General features: G+C 42.6%; 2 protein-coding genes across 4 annotated transcripts in view; one reads left to right on the forward strand and one right to left on the reverse strand.

The window, feature by feature from the left end:
• GPR39 (G protein-coupled receptor 39) overlaps positions 1 to 13,970 on the forward strand; it is a 188,266-nt gene extending 174,296 nt beyond the window's left edge. The window contains exon 2 of the mRNA XM_004423883.3: positions 13,361 to 13,970. Coding sequence (XP_004423940.1) covers positions 13,361 to 13,869 — 509 coding nt within the window. The 3' untranslated portion in view covers positions 13,870 to 13,970. The remainder of the gene's footprint in view (positions 1 to 13,360) is intronic.
• Positions 13,971 to 14,288: 318 nt separating this feature from the next.
• The window catches only part of LYPD1 (LY6/PLAUR domain containing 1), a 41,922-nt gene continuing 32,391 nt past the window's right edge, over positions 14,289 to 23,819 (reverse strand). For all 3 annotated transcript variants that reach the window (XM_087435073.1, XM_004423882.3, XM_087435072.1), the window contains one exon: positions 14,289 to 14,524. In XM_087435073.1, coding sequence (XP_087291199.1) covers positions 14,289 to 14,524 — 236 coding nt within the window. The remainder of the gene's footprint in view (positions 14,525 to 23,819) is intronic.

Raw genomic sequence — 23,819 nt, forward strand, 5'->3', positions numbered from 1 at the left:
GTATTGTGCACCTACTATGTGCCAGACTGTGCCAAGCACTGCAGACGTAGAACAGGACAGACCCAGCCGCTAACCCCATGGAGCTCACATGTCTGAGAAGACTGACGTGAAAGACACACATTCCAAGTTAGATACATCCAAGTGTACAGAGTATGGCCAGGAAGTACAGTGCGATGGGGGCTGAAACGTGAGGTCTTGGACAGCTTCCTGGAGGAAATGGTCTTTCAGCAGAGAACTGAAAAATGAATACGAATTAGCAAGGTGAGGAGAAGGGAGCTTGGCTGGGTGAGAGCCCTGACGCAGGAGGGAGTTGGCTGCATCCAAGAAGCAAGAAAGGGGTAGGTGTGGGGAGTAGACATGGCCAGCAGGGAGGGTAGTTCCAGGAGAGCCTGAAGGAATAAGCCAGGTCAGATCCTGTAGGACTTGCAAGGATTTGAGACTTATTCTAAGGTCAATAATAAGACATTGAAAGGTTTTAAGCAAGGGGGTGATGTGAACTTTCCAATTTAACAGGATGGTCCTGAGTTGTGTGGAGAATGGCTTGGGCAGGAGTGATTTGAACAAAACCAGTTAGGGAGCTTCTGCCTAGTCCAGGCGTGAGATAATGGCAGCCCCAATTAGGCTGGTGGCAATGTGGATCGCGAGAAGGCGATAGATTTTGTAGGTATAACTGGCAGGCTTAGGAATTGATTAAATGTGGGAGTGGGGGAGGGAGTAGAATAGGATGACTTGCATGTTTCCAGCTGGAAAAACTCAGTGAGTGTCAGTCGAGTTTATTAAGATTGGGAGCAGTGGAGGGAGAGCGGGTTTGGGTGGGTGGCTGGTCATTAATTCAGTTCGGACCTGTCCCATTATGGGTGCAGATGAGCTATCCAAGCCATGATGTTGAGTAGGCAGTTGGCTGTAGGGGTCTAGCTGTGGATGTTTACTGAGGCTGGCAACACTGATTTGGGAATTGCACATCCCTAGAGATGGTATTTCAAGTCACAGGCGTGGAGGAGAGGTGCCCTGGGAGAGGGAGTGAGAAGAATGTATAGAGCTGAAGACAGCATGCAGAGGTGCTCTGCCATTTGGTGATGAGGCAGAGGATTCAGCAAATGAGATAACAGATGAGGAATAGCTTTAAAAATTAAAGCAGGATGTTATTATTGGACTGGACTGGATTTACTGTGTATAATAATGTGCATCTCTGACAGTTACTTCTGCACTTGGATAGAAGAGATTATACTGAATGTTTCCAAATCTGCAAGACCATTTCCTCAAAGTTCTTTTTGTCCCTGTTAAAAGAAAAACCCACCAGGAGGGGTTTATTCTTATCATGTCATGCAACAGTAATTTCATTTTCAAATCATTAGCAGGAAGGCATCCTCATCTGATCATCCTTGATATAAAACCCTATCTTAGAAGCCTGATACCATCTCTTCAACTTTCCTGAGAGCTTTGCTGATTTCAGTTGAGAACCTCAACTCTAAATAAAACACAGTATGAGGCCGGCTCCTTTGTGAACCTCTTTTGGTATCTCTCCCATCAGCTGATTTCATTTTTTTATCTCCTGTCTTGGCATTTGGCTATAGATTGTTCCAGGAATTTCATTGCTAACTTACATGATATGAGCAGATAACGGGGAGCTGAACTCATTTTCTAATTTACTTTGAAACTAAATTCTAGATTGTATTTATGGGGAGGGGAAGAGCCAGTTTATCATGGATTAGGATAGTCTTCAACTTGGAATGTAAATGAATCTTCATAGGAAAGTATCCTTCCCCAGAACTCTTCCTGTGCATGGAAGAGGGGGTGGGGTAGAGGTTCTTTGTTGTTTTTTTTTTAAGAGGTTCTTGCTTCCCATAAAATAAAAGCAGACATCCTGCAGAAGTCTAGCCTGCCAGACTCCTATTCAAAGCTGGTTTGCTGCTTTGAATTCCATAAAACTTCTCCTAGTAACAGGAAAGTTTATTGTGTTCACTTTAAATGTAAACAGGCCTTTCAAGATGCTACCTCTCCTTGTCATCGAGATGTGTTAAAGAGTGTCTTTATTTCTTGACAGCTGAGATTCTGTTCTTCACCATGAGACCCACAGGAAGAAATTTATTTCTGAACTTGTGGCTGTTTGAATTGAAATACCTTAATTTGAATTTGGGACCCAGAAAGCATTTGATCTTTGATCCTCCCTAGGAGCTCGCCAGGTGAGGGTGGTGGCTAGGGCAAAGTGTTCCAGAGCATGGAGTCGACCAGGCTGCCTGGGTCTAACTTATGGCCCTGCCCTTGTCAGCTGTGAGTTTGGACAGGTCATTTAACCTATCGATACCTCAACTTTGTTATCTGTTAAATAGCAATGAAATTAAGTAGTGGCCATCTTGGGTTTATTGTAAGGTTGAAATAAGCAAGTGTGTGTGAAGTGCTTACAAGAGTGTCTGGAATGTAAGTGCACTATGTTAATTTTAGCTGGTACCACTGCCAGCCTGGGGCGGCTGATTGGTGACTTACATGCATATATCTCCTTTAGCTTTTCTTACAATAACTCCACAAGGCAGATACTATTATTTTATCCATTTCACAGAGATGTAAGTTTATGGTCACACAGCTGGTAAGTAGCGGGACTGCGATTCAAAACCAGATCTGACTGTCTCCAAATCCCAGCCCTTACCGCCTCCCTGTACCATAGCTCAGTCTGTGGTTATGTGGCCATTGGGCACTGTGTGTGGGAGTGGATGTGTGCTGAAGGGTGTAGTGGAGAGGGAGGAAAGAAGCAAGGATCAGGGTCATTTGGCATGGAGGCCTTCTTAGCCTAACTGACTGGATGATCAAACAGTTATGGAGCCTCCTTGCCCATTGTCATTCCTCCTGGAGAGGAATTGTGTGGACACAGGAGTTGGGGAGATGCTCAGGCCTCCTGTCTTCCTGGGATTTGGAATATTTTCTTCTTCTTGTAATCCTACCTTCTATCAGTTTCCTCCTTTATTATAGCCTCCACTCCTTTCCTAACTCCTTTAACCCCCAAATATCCATATGTGTATATTGAGGGAGGGATAAATGAGTCAGGGCCTTAGTGCAGAGTGGTGGCATCTCCATTCTCAGGTATGGGAGAGAACTTTGGCCTGGAAATCAGGAGACCTCTGCCTCTGATTAGCAGGATAACCCTGGTAAAGTCAAGCCATCTTTCTGGACATTATCTGTGAGTTTAGGATTGAAAGGTGTCTGACATCCTGTGGTTTTAGTCAGCCCTCCTCAAGCTCTCTGACCTCTAGGAGCTGTCTTAGTGGCAGTGAGGATGGTGATGATGGTGGAGGAGGTGATGGAGATGGTGATGATGGTGGAAGTGGTGGCAGAGATAGTGGTGATGATAGAAGTGGTGGCAGAGATGGTGATGGTGGTGGTGGAGATCATGGTGATAGTGGTGGAGGTGGTGGTGATGATGGTGGAGGAGGTGATGGAGATGGTGATGATGGTGGAAGTGGTGGCAGAGATGGTGATGGTGGTGGAGATGGAGGTGGAGGTCATGGTGATGGTAGTGGAGGTGGTGGTAGAGGTGGGGATGATCATGGAGGTCCTGATGGTCATAACTAGCAATGGGCTCTTACCTGGCAGCAGGCACAGTACTTAGCACTTTATATCCATTATCTCATTTAATCATCCCAGCAGCTGCTGTTATTTCCGTTTTGCAGATAAGAAGCCTGAGCTTTAGAGAGTAAAACTGAGCATCTCTTGGTGGGTGGAGTTGCCTAGGTCAGGTGGAGGCAAAGCCTGAAGTACCAGGGAATACGTTATTGGAAAATTTGTTACAGGCATAGAGCAGGAGAGGAGTCAATCTGGCCATCTTCATGTTCTGCTCTCCCCAAACCCTCTCCCTCTACAACCAAGTTGTGCCCAGATGGAAATTCAGGATTATAATTGCATTCAGGAAATTTCATTCTTCTGAGGCCACATTGCATATAATGTAGAAACAGTCTCCCACCACCTTTACCAGATGCTCTTCTAGGAGTTTTCTCTTCATTTCTCTGTAAGTTTCCCCCTTTGGCTGCAGACTCCAACCCTTATGCTTTGGGTCTTTGCCTGCAGCTTCTCTGACAAAGACTTATAGCATCTTCTTGGGGGACTGTGACTTAGAGGGCCCCCGAAGTGAATTATTTTGGGACAAATGAATGTCTTCCAACATGTCTCTGGTAAACTTGGCTTTTCTATATCTTGTTTCATCTGTTGACCCTCACCTGTACTCTTTTTGTACCCCATGAGGCCATCTTGCAAAGAGAGAGTAAAAGAAATGAATTTTTAGGGTGGAGAACCAGGGATAAGATAGAGGGGAGGGAAACTAAAGCTGCTGGCCTCGGAAGGCACTTCCAGAACCCAAGACTCCTCAACCCCTGTCTAGACCTCCTCCTTAGGCCTAGGGGTTCTGGTCTTGCTTGAATGAAAAGGTGACCCCTTCTTTCAATTTCCGCTGTCTCCTTCTCTTCCCCTCAGGCTGGAGGATGGAAATAATCCAGGCACTAGGCCCCTTGTCGGGAGGGTTGGTATTGATCCCCCTGGACAGGGAAACTAGCTTCAAATTGATTCCGTGTACTTTAGCTGAATGCATGTTAAATGCCCTCCTACTCAGCCCTCACTTGGAACCTCCAACACCCTCCCTCCCTCCTACACACGTTTATTGAGCAATCACCATGTAGAGATGTTCTGTCATGTGCTGAGGATACAAGAGTGAAGATGGAGCATCCTGCCCTCATGGAGTTGATGGTCTAGTTTACACTGCAGTGTTCTGATGCCAGGGGCAGGAGTAAAAGGTGCTGTTGAACTCATAGTAGGGAACTTGATAGAGCCTTGTGGAGACGAGGAAGGGCTCCTTGAGGCAGTGACACTAAGCAGAAACTTGTAGAATAAGAGCCGCACAAAGCATGGGCAGTTGGGGTGAGAGGAGGAGGGAGGAAAAGAGAGGAGCAGGAAGAGCAGAGGAGGAGGAAGATGTGGTCCAGGCAGAGAGATCAGCATGTGCAGAGGCCTGGAGACCACAGAGAGCAGACTGGGGGCTGCTCGCCCGTCTAGGCCTAGCCTACCTTGGTCACAGGCACTCAGCGCTGGTTCTCCCAGGGTCCCTGGGTCCCGCTGCAGGAGGGGCCAAGCAGGGGCCTTGGAAAGGAGAGCGGCAGGGAGCAAGATCTTGCAGGCATGTTCGCTGTCTCCACACTCCTGAAATGCCCGTGTTGCCTCTGCTGCGCGGGCTTGGCAGAGTTTCTGCTGCTTCTGAGGGCTGCTTGGTTTCGCTGGGCTCTGAGGGGAGCTCACGGCCAGTGCAGACACCACCAGACTGGGAGCCTCTATGTTTGGACTCCTGAGCTGTGTGAATTTGGGTACTTCATCCTGCTTCTGTGGGGATTCAGCTGGCTCACAGTAGACTCATCTTGAAGGTTTTTTCAGCGCTAGCATTCTAGGTTTAATTCTCTGCCATTTGCAGGGAACTAAATTCTGTTAGAAACTGCAGCATTTCTGCTGTTAATCAGTGTTGATGAGTGGATGGCCAGTGCTGAGTGGTGTGAGTTGATCCACTGGAGGGGATGGTCTAGCCATCACGTGGTCCACAGCCTCCCTGGCAGGCATGGAGAGCATCATGGCCCTCATTACTACCATCCACTCCTGTGCTGTTACTAGGGAGGAAGCATTTGGCTTCCCCTGTCTTGCTGAGAAACAGCTATAGGCTTTGGTAGCTATGCCACACTTGGAGACTTCACTATCAGTGGATTCAGAACAGACGGCATAGAAACCACACAGCTGCATATAGTTGAGATCCACATAGAAAAATATTTATTTCACGGATTCCAGTTGATCATTTACCATGCATTCATAAAGGAACAGAGGCACTAAACCACAATGACAACCCTAAATGCTGCTTACTTTGAGTGCAAGTGGCTGTCTTACAGCTTCTAGACAGGACGGCTTGTTTTAGAAATATATATTTGTTGTTGTGGCGATTTATAGTCTTTCTGCTTGCACTGAAGCTTCTAGAGCAGAATGAGATGGATGAAATGCTTAGCAAATTGCAGGCCATTTGGAATCTGAGTCTTTGGCCTCAACATGGTGGATGGAGCCACAGTGGGGACACAGTCCTTTCCTGGGCTCCATCAAATAGCCAGGGCGAGACGGGACATCAAACCATCTCTCTTCATGGACAGAAGCAGCCATCTGTGGCCTTTACATCATTTTAAAACTGTGGCCTATGCCCTTCTCTGAAAACCAAATCCCAACAGCTCTTCTGCCTTCTCCTAAAGAACATTTCTCAATAAGAAAGAGGGCAAGAAGGTCATTAAGCTGACGGGTCACTGGAAAAGTGACTGTAAGGTGTCCAGGCAAGCCCTGGACACCGTAGTCAGAGGACATGGGACATGGAGCTCCCTCTCAGTGGGCGGGGTGTCCAGGGCATGGCCAATGCCCATGTCCCTCACATCCCATCTGTATTGCTTCCAAAACCTCTCCATTTTCCTTTGACAAACCTAGCAATGAGTGGTGACCGCTCTCCCAGGAAGCCACCTGTTAGCTCTGAAGGAACTCGCCTGCAGCTGATGCAGTCACCTTCTCAAAGCCACCCAAGAAAATAATGGAAAGGGAGAAGGTGTGTGCTGGCAACATAAGCTAGGGCTGTATATGGCTTGGTCTATGGTGATCTTGAGAAAAGATGGAGAGGAGAAATAAAGCAGAGAGAAGAGAAAGGAGAGATGCCATTGCTTTGCTTACTGGAGATACGTTTAAAGAAAGAGGATAAATGAAGGGATAACAAGAAAGCAGTGTTGAGAAGGGAGAGGAAAGGGAGACAGAGGGAGAAAGGAGAAGAGAAGAAAGGCAAGAGATGGGGCCAGGGTGGAGGGCCATGCTGGGGAATGAGAGAGACTGGCAGGGTGGTTGTCAATGAGGGGAACAGGAGGGAGAGGGTCTCAGTTACTGTTAGCTCAAGCTTCAGATGTTCAAAACGTGATACTTCAGAGGCAAGCATGCGACAGTGATGGGGCTCCACAAATGCCCACTGGTCCAGGCTACAATTCAATTTGTGCTTCTCTTGGACTAGTGGTTCTCAAACTTGCATGAGCATCAGAATCAACTGGTGGGCTTGTTAATCCCAGACTGACAGGTCCCACCCCCAGAGTCTCTAATTCAGTAGGGCTGGGGTGGGCCCTGAGACTTTGCATTTGTAACAAGTTCCCAGGTGCTGCTGATGCTGCTGTTTTAGGAACCCCCATTTGAGAACCGCTGTCTTAGAGGTTAGAGACTGACCCAAGGTTAGTGCTGATTTGGGCTCCTCGGGTTGGACAAAGTCAGTGAGTAAGATCAGTGTCTCAACTGGCTGGCAGAAGCAGATTGGCAAACATAAAGATACAAATGGAGAAAGTGCTAAAACCTTTTATTGGATGTATTTGTCTCTTCCTGGCTCTTCATTCAACTAACCATATGCTTACTTTCCACTGGCAATTGCTATTTCAATGTCAGTTGACAAGCAGATGCTCCTCTGCGAATTAATTTATTGTCCACAAAACCTGATGGAGTGTTCTCTAACATCCTCATTTCCCACTGCCTCCACCCACCCCATTGTTCTGGCCACACTGAGCCTTGCAGTTCTCAGAAGGTAAGCCACAGTCGCATGCCTCCAGCCCCTGCCCATGCTGTGTCTTTGCCTGGCTGCCCTTTTCCAGGCTAACTCTTCCTCTCCTTTAATTTTCTGTCTGAGTGTTCCTGCCTATGGGAAGGTCAGCCAGCCCTTCTCTTTGCTGCCATAATACTCTGCCCAGACTGCTCTCAGGGCCCTTTGCAAACAGTCACCAGGCTGCGGCTGCCCCGTCCTCCTCAGCTTTTTATCATCAGTGCCTAGGACAGCATCTATAACAGACCCCAGCCAATCCAGAAATGTTTGCTAAGTGATTAAATGAAATCCAGAGAACTTAAATTGGGGGTAAAAAAAGGGAGGGGGAGATAGCTAACTCCTGCTTGCTCACTGTGGTCAGGGTTAGAGAGAAGTTGGAATAGTGGGGCAGGAAAATGATGGCGAGCTATACTAATCACAGAAATCCTGAATTGTCATCAACATCCCCTCCGCACCCCCAAGGCTTCAACAATTCAGTAAAATGGAACTCCAACACCAGGGGGAACAGCAAATCTGTAAGATTTCTTTAAATCATACAAAATATCTTTGCGTGGGGAAAGATCAAATTTCCAGATCTTTTCGGCTTAGTACAAGCTATGTATTCTTTTCTAGCAGGTACTGAGGTAAGACAGAAGGGTGAATGGATAGATGAACAGGACAGACAGACGGCTAGATGGAGAGACAGTGGTGTTCTTATAGGTTTGGTCGTGAGGTCATGACTTGGAGTCACACTTTGTTTTCCAGACATTCTTCAGCTCCCGTTGGCAGGACTTCACCTTCCTTTCAGGGAAAAATGTGCTCTAGAGCTTTGTTGTGTGCCTGTTCTTGAGGGACCTGGTTCTAGAACTGAATCCAGACAGTGTATAGAGAAGGTGCTGTGCTGACTTAAGCTAGGGTCTGGGAGGACCTGCCTCTCATTGCATGCCATCCTCTGAATGCTCAGCACTTGACCCTGAAACTGAAAAAATTACATTTAAAAATAATGATAGGCTTGTAAATCTAGGGTAGAATCCAGTGTTCTGAGCAGTATGGCAAGGCAGAAAGGATCCTGCCATCATGACCCCATGAGGTCGTGGGCGAATCACTTAGCTTCAGTTTCATCATTTGTAGGACAAGGGAGTTCCATGGCCAGTCTCCAAGGTCTCCTCCTGCTCTCCCATTCCCTGATGACTCTAAGATGACTTCTGGGCAACACACAAATAGTTACCTTCACGTCAAAGGTTAGAGGGGAGAAAACAGTGTCAGGTGTTTGGATGCACTCACGTCCCAGGTGGCACAGCTTACTGCTCTTTTGAAGACTAAACCAAGCAGGTTGACGCGGATGCTGTTGAAATGTCAGGCTTCAGGGAGGGCTCTTGTTGGACATCTGCAGGACTTCTGTTTTTTAAACAACATTATTCTGCCAAGAATAAATCTGTGTCATCGTCTAACGGCTCTTGTCATTTCAGTGTAGTGATCAAGGAGGAAAAATGGAAGCACTTTATGTGGAAAAACAGATAAGACATGAAGGTATTTCTTAACCCAGAGTGCAAGGCTGTCTGGAGGACAATACAGATCTATCAACACTTCAGTTAAAACACTTTACCTGCTTTGCATGACTGAGTTCAGTTCACTGATCTTCATTCCAGTTCACACTAAAGTTATTTAACTGCAGGCTGCACATTACACCACACAGACCAAAGCATTATAGATTTTCCAAATGTAATATACAAGTCCAAATTGATTGCAGCCGAATGTAAATTTAGTCAGATCTTTAATATACTCTATTAAGGCGTGAATAAGATTTTAAAGCTTTGTCTCAGCTACAGAGTAGCTGGGACTAGAGCTGAACCAGTTGTAAACAGCCCGAATAAAAAGTTACCTTTGGACATAGTATTTATTCTCAAGAATATGTCATCTAAAATAATGAACTTTTTTTCAAAAGTAAAAATGAGCAATTACCTGTCATTGTAAAGTGACCAATTTTACAAGAGGGCTGGTTTGGTCCCCCCTTCCTCCCACCAGAAGCCGACCTCTATTACATTGTCCACGGGCACATGCCTCACATTTGCCATTGGCTGTACCTGTATGCCCAATGCTCCATTTTCCTAGAACAAAATTATCTTTCAAAGCACAGGAGGAAAGGTATCAGCCATTTTTCCCACCTCTTGTGGAGGGGAGAGAAATACACTCCAAAAGCCTTGCCAGGTATTTGGCACAATCTGTGTTATTCCAGAATGACTAAGCAAGGTTTAGAATGAGAAATGCCAAATATAATTTTCTGCTTACAGAATTATTTAGGCTTTAGATAATTCATAGTCCCCTTATGTGTAAGGCTTTATGTAAAAAGACTGGATAAACCTGTTCTCCACTAGAGCCAAGAATGCATACTCAGAAATATGATCAGGAATTAACCTGGGTTGCCTTCTCAGAATCATAGGATGATAAATACAGGCTAGGGGGTTTCCTTGGTTTGACAGGATTCTCTGGGTATGTGGCTGGGAAGGAGGCAATTGGGGGAATGAGAAGAGGAGGAAACAGGGAGCCTTGCACTGTGGGAGAGGGGCTATGGAGGATTACTTCAACCTGTGCTGCCAGTACTGTAGCCCCATGTGGCTGGTGCCAAATGAAATGTGCTCTAAGAGTAAAAGCCACATTAGGTTTCAAAGACTTAGTATGGAAACCAAGAATGTAAAACATCTCATAAATAACTTGAGATTGATCACGTGTTGAAACTGCATGTGAAATGGCATTTGGGGTATATCACAGTAAAGAACATATTATTAAAATTGATTTCCCCCGTCTCTACGTTTTGCATGTGGCCTACGTTATATTTCTAGTGGACAGTGCTGCTTCATATCCACGTTACATGGTGAAATGATGGCTCATGTTTACTTTCTTGCTTGTATTTTCTGTATTTTTCAAACTGAAACTATGAGAGACGATACTGTGTGTTTGAGAAAAAAATATGTATTATAGATTTTGGGGTCTGGCAAGCATGAGTCCTTGTTATTGCACGTGGGCAACTGACCTTCTCTGGGGCTCCACGTCCTCAGCTGTGAGATGAAGGTGATAACAGTTTTGACCTCACCATGCCGTTGTCAGAAGTGAGACATGCATAGGAAATTAGCAGAGTGCTTAGCACAGAACCTGACACAGGGAAAACTCAATAAATATTTGGCATTATTCTTGGTTCTCGCTTAAGACCTGTCTGATGCCTGGTCTTTAATCCCTGTCCACCTCTGACTCAGCTCCTTTCTCTCTTGTTCTCCAAGTTTGTATTTGCTATCATATCTACTAGCTTCTACACCCGGAAAGCCTTTCTCCTATCATTGAAAAAATCTCAGGTCTGGTTCCCCATTTTCTGCTACTTGTTCAGACTAAGGTACCCCCCTCCTGCCCCGGCTTATTTACTTCAGCTGATTTCCAATTCAGAGCAAGAATTCTCTCCTGGCTAAAACTGCAAACTAGGCCACAACTCTTCATCTGTTCCTTGCCTCACACTGGGATGCTGGGTCTTGCTTTTTACCGAACTTTGCTGCTTTTGATGGGATGGTCAATCAAGGACATGATGCCAGGTAAGGGAGTGAAGGCAACAGAAGAAGAAAGGTCATGCGAACAAGAGATCAAGAGAACAGAAGCAAAGACAGAAGAAGAGCAACTTGATAACATCTCTTCTCTTGCTCCGCAACCCTGCCTTCTATCCTCATTGCCTTTCTTCCGCTGGCTTTAAAAGCTGTGCTATGTTCCACCTGTGGTAAGTACAAGGCGGTTCTCGTCGCCTTTCTTGATTCTTGCCGCCTGAAGTACAACCTCCCACGGTGTAGCACAGCACACATCTAAAACCCTGTGCTCCATTTCCATATTCTAGGAAACAAGTCCTCAGATGAAGATGGTTGTACTTGTTCTCTGAAATTCAGTAGCAGGGAAGAGAAAAAAGTTGAAAACTTGGTGAAGACATGTCATTTCCCTAGGTAGAGGGGGCTTCTTAGCTCCTTCACAATTAATGAGATGAACCTTTCAGTCAGAGATGCAGGAGATAAAAACAAGGATAAATCACTTAAGAACACACTTGGAATAGCACAGGTCATTTGAATCACTCATGCGTCTCAAAGCAGTGGAAAAAAGTCTCCAACTTCCTATTCAAGTATTTTTTAAAAAATCAGAAAAATGTTGATTTTTGTTCCCATCCAGCAGCTGTGAGTAGGTGATTCAGAATATACTCGACTTAAGGTGATTTTTTATTTTTTTTTACCTTTTCATCAGATCAACATGTCACTTTGCCTATTTTATTTTTAGATTCACTGAGTGTTCTCAGGGTTGCAAATTCCAAGAAAAATATGCAAATTAGTTTGTATTTCAAGCTTGGACTGAGGTTTAACAGAAGAAATCCTTGGAAATTAACATGAGAACAGAGTTTCCAGGGCTCTCTTTGCTGACAGCTGGGATTTGTGGAGGATTTGTTATTGGGAGAACTGGGTTATTTCAGTGCCAGAGAAAACACCTAGGGTTGCTCTGCCACCAGGCAAGGGATGCTCAGGTGTGTGCAGGAGGGCCAACTCTGGATGTGTGAACGTGGCTGTTTTTCCTGGAGCATTTATTAATGAAACATTTCCCATCGATCAGAGGCAGGAAGGGATCATTGCCAATAATTGCTTCCTGGTGGTTTCCTAGAAAAATCAGAAGGTTTGAAAATGTGAATGAATTTTCTGTATTAAGGAGACGGAGGAAGCATTTCTGATAAAGCTGTGTTTTCAATTAAGATACCAGTTCTCCACATGAGAGCTTACATTCTGGTGTCTTGGCTCCCTTTTCTTGGTTGGTTGGTTTTTTTTTTTTTTTTTGATTGCTGTGGATAAACACTCAGGACTCTTGTGATATCAGTTGTCTGTGGTCAATCATCGCTATTTCTATAGCATTGATTAAGTTGGAATGCAAATATGTGGGCATGCAAACATATGTCCATACAGGCAACCCTTGATCCACTTAGGGGGCCACTGAGCGGTGTCTCTTTAGGTCCTGATCATTTCTGGGCTGCTGCAGCTGCAGCTCAGTGCCAAAAAGACAATGAGCATGTTACTGGCTGAACCAGAAGGAAGTTTTATATTTTCCATTGTTTTTGGATAATTGTCTTTCCCCCCATAAAGGTGGATGAGATGATATCTCTAAAAACATTTGAAGAGAAGCAGAAGTGCTTTTGCAGATAAGAGCATTATGATTATAAATATGCACCCCTAGTAAATATATGTCCAAAAAACACTCTCAGTGACAAGCTAGCCTTGCTTTTGCTTCCCCTGAAACCGAATGCAAAATCAGTGTCACTAAATATGCTTCTTCATTACCAAAGGGACACCACTTCCATTTGTCTTAAAAATATCATTGGGTCTTCTTTATGCAGACATATCTGATATGGCTATACTGTGTACATCTATTTCTTTAAAACAAAACCAGGTTTATGGACTACATTAAATGCTTCCTGGATACACAAACAACAATGAAAACATTTTAAAAATTAACAGGCATCAACAGGTATAAATGAACTGTCTAAAGCATTTAATGGTCTTCAACGTAGTCAACTCCCTCAGCACTGGAACAGTGTTAAGTTCTTTTCTGCTAGTGGCAAAAGCAGTTGTGAAGCACAACAGTGAAAAGTTGGTACCATTTCTTGGCCAGTAAGCACAGAGCTGAGGGGCTAAGTATTGTTTGTTGTTGTTGTTGTTCTCATGCTGTTTATTTTTTTTCTCCCTCCTCCTCTTGCCTGCTCAGGGCTGATTGTTGTGACCTTGGCCGTCTGCTGGATGCCTAATCAGGTTCGGAGGATCATGGCTGCGGCCAAACCCAAGCACGACTGGACGAGGTCCTACTTCCGGGCGTACATGATCCTCCTTCCGTTCTCGGACACCTTCTTCTACCTGAGCTCGGTCATCAACCCGCTTCTGTACAACGTGTCCTCGCAGCAGTTCCGCAGGGTGTTCGGGCAGGTACTGCGCTGCCGTCTGACGCTGCAGCACGCCAACCACGAGAAGCGCCTGCGCGCCCGTGTCGCTTCCACCATGGACAGCGCCCGCTCGGCGCACCGCCCATTGCTCTTCAGGGCTTCCCTGCGCAATTCCTCTGCAAAGAGAACTAATAAGGTTTTCTTAAGCACTTTTCAGACTGAGGCCAAGCCCGAAGCTCAGCCTCAGCAACTGAGTCCCGAGTCATCAGAGCCCAACTCAGAGACGAAACCAGCCAATTTTGCTGCAGAAAATGGTTTTCAGGAGCATGAAGTGTGAATGTCAAGTAAGGAAGCCTTGAGTGCTAACCGGCTGTCCCCCTAGGAAAGCAACATTACCTTCACGCAGCAGTGACAAAATAAACTGCCCCCACCAGGAATAGGAGTGGAAGCTAAGGGCCTTGGAAAAGGCAGATGGACACCCCACTGTCTTCTGAGGGTTGAGTCTGGTTACAGAGAGCAGGGCTAACTAACTTTCACTCCATCCCCTTCCTTCCTTTAAGTATACACTGAAAATTCAGTCAGACTGAATTTATTCAGAGCTTACAAAAACGTTTTACACTGAGCTCTTTCATTATTTGCAAAGGAACTAAGAGAGAGAACCCAGACTCCCCTCCCTACCCAGAATAAACGGACACCCAGGAGAATCTCGGGGAGTGTGGGGAGCAAGGGCCAGGAGAGGCTGGCAGCTTAAGATCTTCAGCAGTGGGCCAAGAAGAGGGCTAATTTGAGGAGCATGATGGTGGTGGGGAGCCCCGGCCCAAGGGCCGAGGCAGAACTGCTCCTTTTCTTGGGCCGGGGCCCATTGCAAAGAGGGGTGTTGCAGCAGCTGATGCACACCGAGTTCAGTTTCCCTGGGGAGCAGAAGGATTGGTACCCAGCAGAGGCGATGAGGCAGGCCGCCGACGATGCACACGACTTGCGGTACATGATCCCTGTAACACAGACCCAAAGGAGCTGGATTAACCTGTGCTGGCCAAAGGACAGCGTCCCTCTGAGCCCAAGTCCCAAGAGACAGCTCTGCCTCACTCTTCCCACAGCCCAGACACTTGGTGGCACCAAGGAGGTGCTTCGGGTTGTTTCACTGAGCCCCGCCCCCCCCCCAATACATGAGCTCTAGGGTGAAGAAGGCAGTCATTTCACTTCTATTGACAAAATTGTTTCAAAAGCTATTTGAGATGCTAATACCAGTGAATAAAGAGCTGTCAAAAATCAAAGTTCATTTTTTTAAAAATTCACACTGTATACTAGACACACAGCTTTTTACTTTTAAACTATCTCATGTCAGAGAGGATCAGAAGCCGTGCTTCTAGATCTTATCTCTGTTATTACTTTATAACTAACCCCAGAGAGATGGCTCTCAACTATATGTTTATTAAATCCTGGCATTCTCTGAATAAAGATAAACTCCAAATGGGAATAAATCAGATCCCTACTGGAGGGGCTGTAATTTTTCCCAGGTTTGAGGGGTCCACTGGGTTTGGTGAAGGGGCTGCCTGGCTGACTGACAGTGTGCCCAGGACAGCCTTTTTCTCAGAGATGATTTGCCCTTAGAACATATGACCATTTGCCAAGTGAGCATCACACAGCCAGCACTTGATAACACAAGGTGTGGGCACATAAAGGAGTGTCTTGGTAAGACTGGAGGGCCCATCTTAAGGAGCACATGTGTCATGTCCAAATTTTATCATCATCATCAAATTAGGGTGTGTTGGATAATCATTTGACTTCTTAAAGCTAGAAGCTGACTGAATTCAAATAAAATAATAATAGCTAAGTTTATTTAAGTGTTTTCCCGTATGCCAGGCACTCTTCAGAGGGCTATACTATACTAGCTCATTTACTACCCACAACAACAAGACAAGGGAGGCCCCCGTGATAGTCCCCATTTTACAGACAGGGAGCCTAAAGGCAAGAGAGCTTTAGTAACTTGCCCAAGGTCATACTACTAGAAAGTGGAGCAGCTAGGATATGGACCTAGTGTTCCGGCTCCATACCCTCAAGTCTGCATCATTGTATAGCAAAGCAGACAGCCAGTTAACCACAAAAATGTGTTTTGGTGGGGAAGCTTTACTGAGGATAGCTTTTGTTGTGTGTAAATGTGTATGTAGCCATTTTGTATCAATAAATTTTTTTCTTTTATGTGACAAAAGTTGTTATTTTGTCAATTACATGTATGACTAAAGCTGGACCTGGATGTGAATGGCTTTAGCCTGTTTGCTGGCCTGCACAGCCGAGGAACACAACACCTTCCACCAGTAGCCAGGGCTCCTGTCCCTCTCACTCCCTGCAGGGATGTGTGGTTTCAAGGTGTGGCTTTGGTTTGGGTGCTCGCCCTCCCCCTAGAGAACTGCTGTTTTGAGTGCAGGAGAAACAGTAAAGAATCGAACTGCCTAAAACTTCCAAGTGGAAAGTAAAGAAATACTTTGAATTTACATGAAAACATGCAATTTTATGTCATTTTTTTTCCTATAACTGCACATTTGTAAGCATTGATTTTCCAACACTGTTAAAACATCCTGGAAGGTAGCTGCTTTGCTAAGATGAAGCCCTTGGACAGAGGATGTGTGGGGGGAGGAAGGAACACTGTTTGACTTCTAAGGAACATGCTACAGGGCATTGCCCCTTTATAGATTTCCCATCATCTCTATATTTTCTATCCATTGCCCATTTTAGGAGATTTAATATTTAAGAATAAAAAGACAGTAAAATTTAAAGCACTGTCATTTGCCAGTTCAACTTCAATGACCTTTTTTCAAGTGAATTTTAAAAATTCAAAAATATTTACTGAATATATTTTTCACTGTAAAAATTTCAGACAGTCAGATAAGGTGAAAATGCCCCTTGACCACTCCTCTTCCAATCCCAGGTCCTCCTCAGAGGTAAGCAATCTTATCAATTTGGGATACCTCCTTCCCAGTCTGTTTCTATATATTTACATATATGCCCATGGAGAAATAAAGTGTGTGTGCGTGCATATTTGTTAATAGCATCACATCCTATATGCTGTTCTGCAAGTTGCATTTTTACTTAGTGACATGGCTGGGGATTTTTTATTTTAAGCCTAACTTTGTAGGGCTAAGGATCAGTGAAGGACTAGGTTAGTTAGATAAATAATGCATGAGGGGAGCCCCAAGTTTTGTGACTGCCAGCCAGGGGACACCTGCAAATTGCCTGGCTCTGGTAGCCAGTGGGGCTTATGCTTGTGTCCCACAGGACTGAATATATTTGCATTCTTTAAAAGCTGCTGCCTGAGAGTCTGGCTTCCAATCAGCCTGAATCTAGGGGCTGACTGAGATCCTCTCCTTTGGGATACTGACTGTTTGTGGCACACCCTAACTACTGGGAGCTATTAAAAATAGGCTGCTTAGAAAATCACAAAGGTTTGAGAGACAACCAAGAGCTAGGGCAGGGTTGAACAATAAGGTTCATCTCCTAAGCAAGGCCAACCCTTCAAGACTGGGAGAGGTGGCTGTTTCATCTAATGCATAGAAACCAAGAAAGAGAGTCAAGTGAAATGCAGAAACAAAGGATTATGTTCCCAACAAAAGACCAAAATAAAACTACAGAAAAAAAGCCTTAATGAAGTAGAGATAAGAAATTTACCTGATAAAGAGTTCAAAGTAATGGTCATGAAGATGCTCACTAAACTTCAGAGAAGAACGGATGAACACAGTGAGAACACCAACAAAGAGATATAAAATATAAGAAGGTACCAAACAAGTCACAGAGCTGGAGAATACAATAATTGCAATGAAAAATACACTAGACGGCTTCAATAGCAATCTAGATTAAGCAGAAAAAGGGATTGGTGAACTGGAAGACGGGGCAGAGGAACTCACTCAATCAGAGCAACAAAAAGAAAAAAGAATGAAAAAACATAAAGATAGATTTAAGGGACAACATCAAACAGAATAACATTCACATTATAGGAGTCCCAGAAGAAGAAGAAAGAGAGCAAGGGGCAGAAAACTTGTTTGAAGAAATAATAGCGGAAAACTTCCCTAACGTGGGGAAGGAAACAGACACCTAGATCCAGGAAGCCCAGAGAGTTCCAAATTATAAGAACCCAAAGAGACACATACCAAGACACATTATAATTAAAATATCAGGGCCGGCCCGGTGGCTTAGCGGTTAAGTGCACGCGCTCCGCTGCTGGCGGCCCGGGTTCGGATCCCGGGCGTGCACCGACGCACCGCTTCTCCGGCCATGCTGAGGCCGCGTCCCACATACAGCAACTAGTAGGATGTGCAGCTATGACATACAACTATCTGCTGGGGCTTTGGGGCAAAAATAAATAAATAAAATCTTTAAAAAAAAAAAAATATCAAAAGTTAAAGACAAGAAAAGAATCTTAAAAGCAGCAAGAGAAAAACAACATGTTATAGACAAAGGAACTGCCATAAAACTATCACATTTTTCAACAGAAATTTTGCAGGCCATAAAGGAGTGGCATGATATATTCAAAGTGCTGGGGAAAAAACCCTTTCAACCAAGAATACTCTCTCTTGAAAAGTTATCATTCACAATTGAAGGAGTGAGAGAGTGTTCCAAACAAGCAAAAGCTAAAGATCTTCATCACCACTAAACTGGCCTTACAAGAAATATTAAAGGGATTTCTGTAAGCTGAAAAGGGCACTAATTAGTAACAAGAAAACATGTGAAAGCATAAATCTTAGATAAAGGTAAAGGTAAATATATAGCAAAGGTAGTGGATTAATCACTAAAAAAGTAGTATGAAGGTTAAAAGACAAAAGTAGTAAAAATAACTAACTACAATAATTATTTAAGGAATACACAAGGTAAAAAGATGTAAAATGTGACATCAAAAACATAAAATATGGTAAGGGGAGAATAAAAACATAGAGCTTTAGAATGTACTTAAACTTGAGTTATCAACTTAAAATAGACTGTTATAAATATAAGTTGTTATATGTAAGCCACATGGTAACCATAAAGCAAAAACCTATAGTAGATACACAAAAGATAATGAGAAAGTAATCAAAGCATGCCACTAAAGAAAGTCATCAAACCACATAGTAAGAGAACAAGAGAAGTAGAAAGAAACAGAGGAACTACAAAACAGCCAGACAACAATGAACAAAATGGCAATAAGTACATACCTATCAATAATTACTTTAAATTCAAATGGACTAAATTCTCCAATCAAAAGACAGAGTGGCGGAATGGATATAGAAACAAGAGCCAACTCTATGCTGCCTACAAGAGACTCACTTCAGATGTAAGGACACACACAGACTGAAAGTGAAAAGATGGAAAAAGATATTCCATGCAAATGGAAACCAAAAGAAAGCTGGGGTAGCTATACTTATATCAGGCAAAATAGACTTTGAAATAAAAACCGTAATAAGAGACAAAGAAGGGCATTATGTAATGATAGAGGGGTCAATCCAACAAGAGGATATAATATTTGTAAATATTGATGTACCCAACACAGGAGCACCTCAATATATAAAACAAATATTAACAGACCTAAAGGGAGAAACATCAATGGATAGATCATCCAGACAGAAAATCAATAAGGAAACATTGGCCTTAAATGACACGTTAGTCTAGATGGACTTAACAGATATATATAAGATATTCCATTCAAAAACAACAGAATATACATTCTTCTCAATTGCACATGGAACATTCTCCAGGATCATATGTTAGGCCACAAAACAAGTATTAACAAATTTAAGAGAATTGAAATCTTATCAAGTATCTTTTCTAACCACAATGATATGAAACTAGAAATCAATTACAAGAAGAAAACTGAAAATTCACAAATAGGTGAAGATTAAACAACATACTGCTGAACAATCCATGGGGTCAATGAAGGAAACAAAAGAGAAACCAAAAAATATCTTGAGACAAATGAAAATGGAAATACAACATACCAAAACTTACAGGATGCAGCAAAAGCAGTTCTAAGAGGTAAGTTCATAGCGATAAATGCTTACTTCAAGAAACAAGAAAAATCTCAAACAACCCAACTTTACACCTCAAAGAACTAGAAAAAGAAGAACAAATGAAGCCCAAAAGTTAGTAGAAGGAAGGAATTAACAAAGATCAGAGCAGAAATAAGTGAAATAGAGACTAAAAAGACAATAAGATCAATAAAACCAAGTCATAGTTCTTTGAAAAGATAAATAAAATTGAGAAACTTTTAGCTAGACTCGCTAAGAAAAAAAGAGAGAGGACTCAAATAAATAAAATCAGAAATGAAAGGAGACCTTACAACTGATACCACAGAAATACAAAGGATCATAAAAGACTGCTATGAACAATTATACACCAACAAATTAGACAACTAGAAAAAATAAATTCCTAGAAACATACAACTGTATAAGACTGAACCATGAAGAAATATAAAATATGAACAGACCAATTACTAGTAAGGAAATTGAATCAATAGCCAAAAACCTCCCAATAAACAAAACTCTAGGGCCGGATGGCTTCACTAATGAATTCTACAAAATAATCAAAGAAGAATTAATATCAATCCTTCTCAAACTCTTCCAGAAAATAAAAGAAGAGGGAACAATTTTAAACTCATGTTAAGGCCAGCATTACTCTGATACCAAAACCAGACAAAGACACCTCCATAAAAGAAAGTTATAAGCCAACATCCCTGATAAACATAGATGCAAAATCATCAACAAAATATTAGCAAACCGAATTCAACAACACATTAAAAGGATCATACACCATGATCAAAGGGATTTATTCCAGGGAGGCAAGGATGGTTCAGCATTTGCAAATAAATCAATGTGATACACTATATTAACAAAATGAAGGATAACAACCATATGATCATCTCAATAGATGTAGAAAAAGCATGGGACAAAATTCAACATCCTTTCATGATAAAAACAAAGTAGGTATAGAGGGAATATACCTCAACATAATAAAGGCCATTATACATGACAAACCCACAGCTAACATTATACTCAACAATGAAAAGCTAAAGCTTTTCCTCTAAGATCAGGAACAAAACAAGGATGCCCACTTGCACCATTTTTATTCAACCCAGTGTTGGAAGTCCTAGCCAGAGCAATTAGGCAAGAAAAAAAAAGGCATCCAAATTGGAAAGGAAGAAGTGAAACTGTCATTATTTGCAGGTGACATGATACTATATATAGAACATTCTAAAGACTCCACCCAAAAACTGTTAGAATAAATTAATTCAGCAAAGTTGCAGGATACAAAATCAACATACAGAAATCTATTGTGTTTCTATATACTAATAACAAACTATCAGAAAGAGAAATTAAGAACATAATCCCATTTACAACTGCTTCAAAAAGAATATCTAGGAATAAATTTAACCAAGGAAGTGAAAGACCTGTACACTAAAAACTATAAGACACTGATGAAAGAAACTGAAGAAGACACAAATAAATGGAAAGATAGTCCATACTCATGGATTGGAAGAATTAATATTGTTAAAATGTCCATACTACCCAAAGCAATCTACAGATTGAATGCATCCTTATCAAAATTCCAATGGCATTTTTCACAAAAATAGAACTAACAATCCTAAAATTTATATGGAACCACAAAAGACCCTGAACAGCCAAAGCAATCTTGAGAAAGAACAAAGCTCAAAGCATCCAGCACCCTGATTTCAAACTATGTTACAAAGCTGCAATAATCAAAACAGTGTGGTATTGGTATAAAAACAGACACATAGGTCAACAGAACAGAGAGCCCAGAAATAAACCCACACTTACATGGTCAAATAATTTATGACAAAGGTTCAAAGAATATGCAATGGGAAAAGGACAGTCTCTTTAATAAATGGTGTTGGGAAAACTGGACAGCCACATGCAAAAGAATGAAATTGGACAACAATTTTATACCATACAAAAAATTTGCTCAAAATGTAAAACCTGAAACCACAAAAATCCTAGAAGAAAACATAGCATGCTCCTTGGCATCTGTCTTAGTGATTATTTTTTGGATATGGATAAAAGCAAAAATAAACAAATGGGACTACATCAAACTAAAAAGGTTTTGCACAGCAGAGGAAACCATCAACAAAATGAAAAGGCAAACTATTGAATGGAAGAAAATATTTGCAAATCATATATCCAATAAGGGGTTAATACCTAAAATATATAAAGAACTCATACAAGTCAATAGCAAAAAAAAAAAAAAATCTGATTAAAAAATAGGCAGAGGGTCTCAACAGTTATTTAAAAAAGACATACAGACGGCTAACAGGTACATGAAAAGATGCTCAACATCACTAATCATCAGGGAAATGCAAATCAAAACCACAACGAGATATCACCTCACACCTGATAGAATGGCTATTATCAAAAAGACAAGAAATAACAATTGTTGGCAAAGATGTGGAGAAAAGGGAACCCTTGTGCACTATTGGTGGGAATGTAAATTGGTGCAGCCACTGTGGAAAACAGTGTAGAGGTTCCTCAAAAAATTAAAAACAGAACTACCATATGATCTAGCAATTCCACTTCTGGGTATTTATGTGAAGAAAATAAAAACACTAATTTGAAAAGATATATGCACCCCCCTCCCATATGCAATGTTCATTGCAGCACCATTCATAATAGCCAAGATATGGAAACAACCTAAATGTCCATTGATGGATGAACGGATAAAGAAGATGTATATATACATACACATACACACACACACACACACACACACACACAATGGAATACTATTCAGCCACAAAAAAAAAAGAAATCTTGCCATTAGTGACAACATGGATGGACCCTGAGGGCATCATGATGATAAAAGAAGTCAGAGAAAGACACATACTATATGATTTCACTTGTATGTGGAATCTAAAAAAAAAAAAAAAAAAGCTCATAGATACAGAGAACAGATTAGTGGTTGCCAGAGGCAGGGTGTGGGTGAAATGGGTGAAAGGAGTCAAAAGCTACAAACTCTCAGTTATAAAATACTTAAGTCATGGGGATGTAATGTACAGTATGGTGACTAGTGAATATGGTATTGCATATTTGAAAGTTGCTAAGAGAGTAGATCTTAAAAGTTGTTATCATAAGAAAGAAAAAATTCTATATGTATGGTGACAGATGTTAACTAGACTTATTGTGGTGTCATTTTGCAATATATAGAAATATCAAATCATTATGTTTTATACCTGAAACTAATATAATGTCGTATGTTAATTACACCTCAATAAAAATAATTAACAAAAATTTTTATTAAAAAAACCTGAAGAGCCAGCCCTGATGGTCTAGGGGTTAAAGTTCAGCGTGCTCCGCTTCAGCAGCCTGGGTTAGGTTCCTGGGCGTGGAACCACGTATCTCATCTGTCAGTAGCCATGCTGTGGCAGCAGCTCACATAGAAGAACTAGAGGGACTTACAACTAGAGTATACAACTATGTACTGGAGCTTTGGGGAGGAAAAAAAAAATAGAGAAGATGATTGGCAACAGATGTTAGCTCAGAGCGAATCTTTCCCAGGAAAAAAAAAAAAACCTGAAAAAAGGCCATGAGGTTACAAAGAGATGTACCCACAGAGCCACAATCTGTACTTTTGCCGAGACCCTCACATCTTTAGTCAGAAACAATTTATCTTCATAAGGGAAGTGTGTGTGGAGTTGCGGGGGTTGGTGTAGATCTGTGACCAGGTACAAGCCCTCAAGTTGGTGGTTCATGAACCACAAAAAAGACTCTCTGAAGGGAAATGTTCAGAGCTCCATGAAAAAGGGGGCATTTACTGGACTGAGAGAGGGAGAAAAGAGAAGGGGGTCTGATGCCAGAGAGGTGTGTTGATTAACTGGCTGGCTGTTCCAAGCCAGGGTACCATGAGGAGGCCCAGGAGTAATGAGAGTGCCAGAATGATCCGTACATGAGCCCTGAGGCTTAGGGCAGCTACCCCGCTCACAGGCCACTATAAGCCTCCCACGGGGGAAGTCCAAATCTTAGAGACTAGAGCTAGAAATGCTGTGGGTGAGATCGGATGTGATTAAAGAGGTTCCTAAGTGGATGAAAGGAAATGTGGACACAACAGACTCGAGGTAAGTGAGGGCAACTGGCTGATGTTGGGGTACGGAGGCCTTGTGCTGGAGATATTCCAGAAGAGCAAAGGAAAAATGCTCTGGTATTAAACTGTTGATGGTGGTAGGGAAAGCAGGTAGGAGGTGTTACACTAACAGAAAGGGGGAAATTCAAGATTAAAAAGGGCGTGGAGAAACAAGAAAGGCATTTTACTCACCTTTTT

The sequence above is a fragment of the Ceratotherium simum genome, chromosome 9 (assembly GCF_057802395.1).
Source record: "Ceratotherium simum simum isolate JZ-2026a chromosome 9, ASM5780239v1, whole genome shotgun sequence".
Lineage (NCBI taxonomy): Eukaryota > Metazoa > Chordata > Mammalia > Perissodactyla > Rhinocerotidae > Ceratotherium > Ceratotherium simum.